At 38.0% G+C, this 9,537-nt stretch overlaps 1 protein-coding gene across 1 annotated transcript in view; it reads right to left on the bottom strand.

Moving 5' to 3' along the window:
- Window positions 1–2,837, bottom strand: part of CXADR (coxsackie virus and adenovirus receptor) — a gene marked incomplete at its 5' end in the record, with an annotated part of 4,808 nt that extends 1,971 nt beyond the window's left edge. Inside the window, 3 exons of the mRNA XM_009082096.1 lie at window positions 1,316–1,471; window positions 1,827–2,031; window positions 2,668–2,837. Coding sequence (XP_009080344.1) covers window positions 1,316–1,471; window positions 1,827–2,031; window positions 2,668–2,837 — 531 coding nt within the window. The remainder of the gene's footprint in view (window positions 1–1,315; window positions 1,472–1,826; window positions 2,032–2,667) is intronic.
- Between the last annotated feature and the right edge of the window lie 6,700 nt (window positions 2,838–9,537).

Here is a 9,537-nt window from a genome sequence, read left to right as displayed (position 1 = left end):
TGAACAAATTAGGTAGTGTCTAGATTCTCGAGAACATGTTCAGTGCCCCCAAACCTACAAGCCCAAAACACATCACTTGCACAATTCCCCAGTCATTCTTGTCCAGCATTGATACTGTCAACTGGGTTTTTTTGCTACCATGAGCCAAATTTGGGATGTGGAGAAAGAAGGAACATAACAACAGTAGCCTAGAGTGGTACAGAGGAGGACATTAATGACCAACCATTCACTGTCAAAGCAGGAAAAAAAGATGTCAATTAGAACTTCCAGGAGGCAAGTTCAAATGAAGAACACTATGAGGTTCTTCCTTTGAAGCTGAATTTCAGGGATCTGTGTTCTATGATATTACAGATTCTAATAGACTATAGAAGCTTACAGAAAACTGGAGATGTTCAGAGATGTCAGGTTTTGCTTGTTTTAAATCAAACTGAAGCCACATCTGAATTTCCTGAAGTATAAACCCCATGAGGAAGAACCACACAACTTCATATTCTCTCTCCCCTCGACATCCACTTTGGCTATTCTTACACGCATGATACCACTTTTTCCTGCACTTTCTATGCAACCTAAGTTAAAATACACCTATTTGTAAGCATATTCTTAAACTGCTTCATCTGCAAGGAAATCTTACCATCTCAAGGTTTAAGATTTTCATAACCACAAATGGCACTGCTACTAAGCAGTAGTGTGCTAAAAAATATTACAGAATCTCTCTCTCAAAGTCAAAACTCACCAATTAACCTTCTACGATGAAGTTCTCACAATAAAAAACTGATATCACCACTGTAATAGTTTGGAATCTGTCATTCAAAATTCTGAATATCTAACTCTAGCCTGTATGTCAGGTCTTGTAAGAAGAGTGTAAGATTTCTCTTCTACACTGTTCTTGACAACTCTTCTTTTAAAGACATGTACCCCTTTCTAAGCAAGAAGCTGTGTCACTTCATCAAGAAATGAAAACCTCAGTTCAATCTGTTCTGACTTTCCCCTACTGTTCACTTAAGCAGAAAAGCAAAAACATCATCAAGCAAAAGAACTCACGACACTTGGGCGCAGGTGAGAATGATACTGCAGCCAAAGGGTAAAAGTCTCAAATTTAAGCTTCCAGCATTTTCCAGTATGCATTTAAAAACCCCAAACAACTGAACTTGTTTCAAAGTCAGTTTTGTTACCACTCAGTGAGAGGGCAGAAGTGACATTCAGTTTGACTACTCTATTAATACTAAGCATGAAATGCTCACAAGTCAAAATTAGCAAAAACTACTATTGCAGTCATTTTAAGCAATTCAGAGTAATAAATAAAGTTTGACAGTACTCAGCACGGAAATGGCAGGAAGTTCCTGAGTGCCAGATACTCTTCTCCAGTCGTAAGACAAAAGTGGGGATCCTTCTTGTGATGCACATTTCAAGGTAACATCTTTTCCAATCTCCTGTGATCCTTCAATGGAACATTTAGTTCTTGCTGGCCTTACTAATAAACAAAATATCACCGAATTAGTAACAGTCACAATCAAAATACTTACTAGTTTTCTTCTAGTAGAGGCCAGTCCATTTTCCTAAAATAAAGCTTGTGCAACAAACCATTTCCATGCATGGAAAAGTTTTCTATGAAATTCAAGCCAGACACAGAATTTTTAAAAGTGCTCATAATTCTGAATTTTATTCTCTTCACCTCCCAGAACAGAATTATGTCCTTGATAATAAGTCTACCATCATAGATTCAGTATGACTTTGCCCAAAAGAAGTTTTCATTTTAGACATCAAAGACAGGATAGAATAAGCACATTAAAAATGTCATTGAAAGTTCAAGAAAAGCATTATCTTACCAAGTACAGTCAACTGCATTTTTTTGCTTTGAACTCCAGGAGCCTTCTTCACTTTGCACTGGTATGTGCCAGTGTCTGCTGCCTTTAAATTCAGGATATCCAATGAACCATCACCAGATTTGGGATCAGGATGAGCAAACTGCATCCGCCCAGTCTTAGCAGCATAATAATTATTGTAAGTCCTGTCTACAGAGTACATAATTATCTATAAAAAAAAGAAAGATGATTCAGAAATCCACTTAGTGTGCAAACATTTAAAATCTTCAGATTTCTGACAATTTTTTCTATAGCTTTAATCCAAGAAGACAGCCAAATATCTCCATCTTCAAAACAGCACCATACAGTACTAATTACTACTCCAACCAAACACCTGCCCGAGTACCAATGTCAGCATTGACTTCTAACTGAAAGAGAAATGTTTAGAATTGCTCCAATTTCATTCTGTAAAACCTGCCTATGTAAAAACTGTAATGAATCATCTTATTGATAAGGCTTCCAAAGAAAGGAAAGCATTAATAACTAAAATAGTTAATATATTTTAAATTAAATCCTCGTAAATCCATTTTCAGCCAGGAAGATAATGCAGATACAAAAGCAAAATTTGCTTTCCAGAACTGACATGTGTTTAATTTCAAAGTTCCTCGTTAGAAGGCAAGTTTATAGTCTCGACATTTCATACTTAATCTGATATTCAAAAATTTCCACTGGTGTTTCAAAGCAATTTAAGATCACAAGCATCCCAACCTGAAAATGTAAAAGTTTTTAAAGCCAGTAACAAAACTCATACACTGACCTAACTCAAACAACCGAATTACCACTGTCCAAGAAAGTTTCTACTTACTATTTTTTCCTCCATTTGACTATCTGCTGGTATCAATCCCCACTCAATATCTAGTGGGCCTCGATCTTCTTCTGAGAGTTCAAACGTACATGGCAATGTAACTTTCTCTCCTTGTGCTTTTTCAAACATAGATGGGTCAACTGAAGTTATAGTTAGGCTTCTTGTTAGACCTATAAAAATATATTTTTATGTTTTAAAAACAAGGCACATACAGTTTTCACTGTGTTTTATTCTATATGCGTATATATATTCAAATCCATCATATACTTTTCCTGTATAGAAATCATGCCATTAGTCAGACTTGTCACAGCTGAAGAGATCCTGTGCAGTTCCTGTTATCAAACACAGTGCAAAGTCATGCACTGTTCATTTGGAATCACATCCAACAGGCAGCTATATCTTTCAAACCATACTTTTTCTTTCTCGCACAAATCAAGTCCCATACGAAGCTAAATGAAACATTTTCAGCAGCAGGTTTTCAAGTTATTAGATAATTCCCTTATCACCACCCCCTCACACTAAAATTAAGAGTATGGAACAGTGATAAAGCCTACAGAATGGACAGAATTGTTGCGAAGACCTAGGTTAGATCAAGCTAAGTTACTCTGCCTTGAGGTATAAGGGCTCCTCTATCTATAGCGAATGGATAAATGAATCCTTTCCAAAAATCTCAATGAGTTCTTTACATTTGTTTGCCCTTGCTGCTTGTCTTACTCCTCTGTAAAGACTGTGCAATCCTTATCTGCATGCCTCTAGGCAAAACATGTTTCCAAACAACAAATTTTCCAGAATTCAGCCCTGAAAAAGAATCCATGCAGTGACACAGAGTTACTCAAAAGGCCTGAAGCAAGATTCCCTGTGTTTCGCTCCAGAGAATTCCCTTATGAAGTGCACGGTCTTGCACACTGCGGTCAGGAAGCTGAAAGTGTGCCTTTTTCTCATTATGGAAACAGGTTTGGCATTGGTACATCCACATGTCCCACCTGGCTGGGAACCAAGCTCAGGTTTTCAGATGTGTGCTGGTAGTCACAGATGTGACCACAGCCTCAAGAGGTGCAATGCCATAAGCGTGGCCAGTAATCTACACATGCACCAAAACAATCTAGCGCCTCAGATGAAATAAAGCTTAAAATCATTATAAACAGCACGTTATGCTTTAACTTCCACTTCCATGCTAGTTCAAATCTAACTTGCACTTCTCCGTATAGTAGAGAAGCTGTAGTACATTTCTGCAGCAGATGAGACTGCAACAGCAATCCTTCTACCTTACTAAAATTTTGTTCTCAAGTCTTTGGAGTCTCTTCTTGATGTCAAAATAATGGGATCTTTAACTGCTATTTAAAAATAAAATCCTTCAGAAAGAGAAATCACCTGACAGACTAAACCACCTACAGACAGCAGCCTGCAAGCAAAGACCTTTGCAACTGTTAACCACAAGCATACAGTTACAAATTTGGTAGGATTATTTTATTTCCTACCATTCATGGTACTGCTTTGCATGACATTACCTTCAGAAAGGCAAGGGATATCAACTTGAGGTAGGAAAGAGATTTAGGTGTAATGTCTCTTACCAACCAGTGTACACATTTTCAAAAATAATTCTAATAGGTGTGTACCACCCCTTTTTTGACCACAGCAAACAGCTCTGAGCAATTAATTCTCTGCTACTAGACTGAATTAATACTGTTTTCAAATGATACTGACCTCTGTGAATACCAGTTGACTTGTCACAAATGCCATCCCCCTTCTAAAGGATCTTTTTAGATTTCCAAGGGTAAAAGTAGCCATTCTAAATGTGAATACATGACAATGTAATCCTTAAATTCAGTCAGCTTAGTATAGACAAAGGCAACACTACTACTAGCCATCATGTCTATAAATTAGTAGATTCATGTTTCCATAAAGCACAGCAGCAGATAATTCAAATTCCTAATCTATTTTTCAGTTACTTCCACTCTTCTGTTCCCCTTTCATCCACTGACTCATTACAGAACTGTAATACATTATTTTCAAGTTCATCTCCAAATTGCATCTGTGCATTTTCTAAATTACTTTATTAAAGAAAGTAGATGAGATGTCAAGTACAGTTTAGTGACTGATGATGAAATACATTATGATGTAACTTCCTTAAAAGCCTCAAATAACTCAGGAAATTAAAAGCTTTCATTCTGAAGCAAATCACTGAAGCAGTGCTTCTGCTCTCTAAGAACATGTCCAGTAGCAATAGCTTTGTCATCTGAAGTTCCACAACAGAAGACCACAGCACATACATTTGTTTCCCCCTCCCCACCAGAGGAATTCAGGTAAGAGCAACACAATGAATGACATCTGCCTCTTCACAGCAGCTAGTGGGTAACTCTGAAGATGCTATGACACATCTGTTCTACCAAGAAGTACAAAACCTGAGTTTTACTTGATACCTGCTGAAACACAGCATGGCCAAAACAAACTGGACAGACAAGTATTCATATGTTGGGGTTTTTTTACTACCTTTTTAAAGAAATGGGACTTGTACAATCAATGTTTATTTATCTCCCTCTTCTGCCATTATTTGTTCATCTCTTTGACAACTTCAAACAAACACAAAAGCAGAAATAACAGTCCAGTTACACCAGAAGTCCCTAAAGTTATTCATTTGCCCTGACATAGCTAAGAAGCATTGGATTCTTCAATTATCTCTTGCCCCTTCATTGCCAGACATCTCCATGCCAGTATATTTCAAAGCAGATATTTCACGAACTTTCTCATTCAGATGGCAGAACACTGAGAAAGGGACACCGGGAATGCGGAAGAAAAATGATGCTAAAAGCTGGAAATACTACATTTCAGAGACATACTACTAGGAAACAAGGCTCCAGTAGTCCTGCCTATCACTTGGCAGCTTGTTAAAGTGCTTTAAAAGCCAGAAATATCAAACATTTCAGTCTCAGTTTCTACTACAGCACTCATTTCTCAGATCCAAAACATATGAATCAACATAGTAACCATGTGCTAAACAAAAGCAGAACCCAACTGCCTGAAATTGCCCCAAACCCATCCACATAACAAGATTATTATTTACAAACCCATCCACATAACAAGATTATTAGAAAAGCTTTCAAAACATTTTAATTTTTGAAACTTTTGAAGTAGGAGCAGTATGTTCATGCACATTGACTGCATGTAAACATATCAATGAAAGCTAAAGCACAGGGCCCTCAGGATAGTGCTCAACAATCACTCCTGCACATGAAGCTCACAGCACACATTAGCTGGTAAGAGAACACTAAAACATTAGTCTGAGCCTTCCAAATCTCAAAGATTTTTTGTAACTCTCAATTCTTTTCTTACTGCATGTCTCTGAACACTTCATTTTTATTACACTAGTGTGCCACAGCCTCTTTCTTATGCTAAGGACACAAACACAAAAAGGTTTTTTTTCCTTTTCTCTTTTTTTTCTTGGCCAACATTACCATGCAGAAGCACCAAGTACCTCAACTAAGGTACATGTCAGAGCTAGCTGAGTTTGAACTGAGCATTAGCAACACAAGGGAGTGGCAGGTAATACTACTTGGAGATTCCCTTCTGCAGAGAAGACACCCACATCTGCTGCCAGACATGCTGGTGAAGGAGATTTGGCTGGACTCAACATGCTATGAATTATCAATAGTCCTCCACCCCTTATTATCACCACCACTACTGCTTTTTTTCCCCTTCTCCCCTTTTTCCATTTTTGCTCTTTTCTCCCCTTTTTACTTTCTTACTCTTTTCTCAACTATTACCTGCTCATAGAGGCACCCACTATGCTATCAACAAAGGAGACTTAAAGGAAATCAAAAGTGACTAGAAAACTACAGAGGCAAAGAAGGACATGGGAGCCCAGGTGACATTAGCTCTCCTTGCTCTTTCATGTGAAGGGGGAAAAGGCTTGTAGGGACACATCCTTCAAGTTAAGAACTCACTGTAGGACTGGCACTGCAAACAGTGGTTTAATTTTTAAGGCCACAGTGCACCTCAGAAATGCGGACTGCCAAGTTAGAGATGGGATCTACTTGATGAAGTGGGTTATGAACAACCTCATGAAATCTAGTCACTGTAAATTCTTGTAAAGCACTGTAAATGAGAGACCAGGGAATGGAAATACAAGTTTGCAGTTAAGGGAGGGAACAGAGAATCAGACAAATGTAAGTACATGGTTGGTCAGGTTGGTGGGAAAAAGAAAGACCTTGGTGAGGATAAAGAGTTGAAAGGGGAACTACGTCAAGTTCCTGTACACAAAACTATGACACCAGAGTAATTAAGACATGTTGGATGGCTTGCATGACTGGAGCTTTGTCATGGATCCATACAAGCTTTTTAAGGAAGAAAAGAACAGCAGGTGAACTGCCCTCTACCTGAAGGAGCAGCTGGAATACAAAAAAAACTGTTCTATAGGACAGACAACAGACTGGTTAAGAACTTATAGGTCAGGATTAAAGGAGAGGACCGTGCGGGCAACATCACAGTCGAAGTTTGTCACACATCAATTGACTGGGATAAGAAAGTTGATGAAGCATATTTCAGCAATTTCAGAAAATCTCTAAAAATCACAGACTGGTTATTGTCTAACCTCCGTCACTGGAAGGGCAACACAGCAGGGCACAAAATCTAGGAGGCTTTTGGAAGATTTCAGGGAAAAATAGTGCTAAATGGGTCAATCCCCATTTGATACATTCTTGAAATTGCTTTCAAAGAAAAAAGGGAAGAACTTGCCAGGGATGGGATCAATAGCAGGCTTGACTGCAGTCACCATGAAATAATGAAGTTTACAATCCTGAGAGGAGTGAGGAAGTACTTCAGAAGGGCAGGTTGACATATTCAGTAGCTGAAATTCTGTGGAATCCAGTTCTGAAAAGCAAAGAGCTCAAGAAAGCTGGCAGGTATTTCAGGACAACTGCTTCTAACCACCCGAGAGGTACATCCCAACACTAAGGAAAATAAACAGATTAATCATCAGCTTGGCCTAAGAAGGAAGAAGCAAAAACAGGCTACCAAGGGAAGAATACACAAATACTGCCCAGGCATGCAGCACTCCTGCTAGGGAAGTTAAAACACAACCAAAGCTGAAAGCAGCGTGGGACTTCAGTGCCACATGAAAACCTTCTACTATTACATGAGCAGTAAAGAACCAAAAAGAAAAATAGGATAGGTGATAGTTGACACAGAGAAGACCAAAGTACTCAGCAGTGACACTGTTTGGAGCAGAAGGTTGGATGTGACTGAGGTCACATCCAACACAAACAGTTCTGTAAATGCATTAAAAAGATCTATAGGAAGTCTATGCACAAAGTGACAAGATGACATTTTCTCCAAGTTCTCCCAAGCTTCACCTCCTTCAGTTTCCATTAAAATCAGGAAGATTCTATTTCTTTTCATTCCCCTAGTATGCTCCTCAAAACATGAGCGGATCAACTGTGGCATCCAACTGCTAGTACATGACAGGCAGACATTTCAGGAAGCTGAATGAAGACCTGTATTTGTTTTGGTTAGCACAGCTTCATGGATAAAATTTCAGACCTTTTGCAGACTTTTTTTTAATCACATCAGAAAGATACGAGTTCCTCATGTCATTTATTCCACTTATTTTGAGATGCTTAGTATTAAAACATCTAATTTCTAATTGCAGTGAATAAATCATTACAAAGCTTAGACTCAGAAGCATACAACAGATTCCCAAAAAACAGCTGAAAGTCAACAGAGAAGTGCACTTCAGTGTACGTTGTTCTCCAAGTATTTTGCAAGGAGAACACATGCCATATTCAGCTGGGGCAAACAAAAGAATGAACCTTTGTGACTAGGTAAGAAGAGACAAGCATCATTCCTCAGTGAAGAATAAGTATTACCCCTTATAAAAGTTTGCATCAGAATAAGATAAGAGGTCAACACACAATTTGGATTCTGAATATTCAGATTTAAGTTTCTTAATGTGGAATAAAATACTCTCTCTGGGAAATTGACCCTAAAGAGCAGTGCAAACTGTATTTGCATGACTGAACAGATTTTTCACGTGATTTCTGAAGGGGTGAAAACCTTAGAAGAACTATTCCCTTCTGAGTACCTGAACTTGCCTTTAAATACCACTCAATGAAACACAGCTTAGCAAACTATATTATTATTTTTAAGAATAATCTAGGAAAAATGAAGTAATTGATCAAATTTGATGGAAACTGTTTTCTAGTATAAAATAATCAGAAAGCAGACAAAAAAATTCAAATTGAGCAAGGCTCTAAAAGATGCAAGCAGAGCTGTGATATACACTAACAAATAATGGAAATTATAACATATTACAAACTAAAGTATAACAACAGAAAATATATTACTTATGCAGTTAGTATTTTCTTATTTAATCGGGACACACTGAAATACTGGATTGCTGGCTTACACTAATTTAAGTTTACATCTAAATTTGGCATGAAAGTTTCTGGCATCAGATAGGGCTATGTCACAAAAGTGTTACGTAACCCAATACAGCTCCCCCCTAAATGGGTAATGGGAGGAACACTGTGGACAGACTGCTTCTACACAGGGTAATTAATAGTTGAGTTCACAGATGCTGCTGTACTTAAAGTCGTATGTGATCTACCTGCAATCTGCATTTGCGGAATACTTCAACTTTACTAGCAGGCTCTCCAAAGCAGTCTTTTTTGACAATACCTGCTTGGAAACAAGGAGAGGCTATAAATACTTATAAATAAATGCTTTCCTCCACAGAATGAGGCCTTAAGCAGAAAGGAACTATCACAACCCAAAATGCACCTCACATCCTTATCTTACTTCTGAATATGCCTCTTATCTATAGTTAATCTCCTCCTTTTTTCAGCTAGCTGCAATAATCATAGAATCATAGAATCA

The sequence above is a fragment of the Acanthisitta chloris genome, unplaced genomic scaffold (assembly GCF_000695815.1).
Source record: "Acanthisitta chloris isolate BGI_N310 unplaced genomic scaffold, ASM69581v1 scaffold19129, whole genome shotgun sequence".
In the NCBI taxonomy this organism is placed as follows: domain Eukaryota; kingdom Metazoa; phylum Chordata; class Aves; order Passeriformes; family Acanthisittidae; genus Acanthisitta; species Acanthisitta chloris.
The sequence above is the reverse complement of the archived record's forward strand: the minus strand, read 5'-3'. Positions and strand labels throughout refer to the sequence as shown.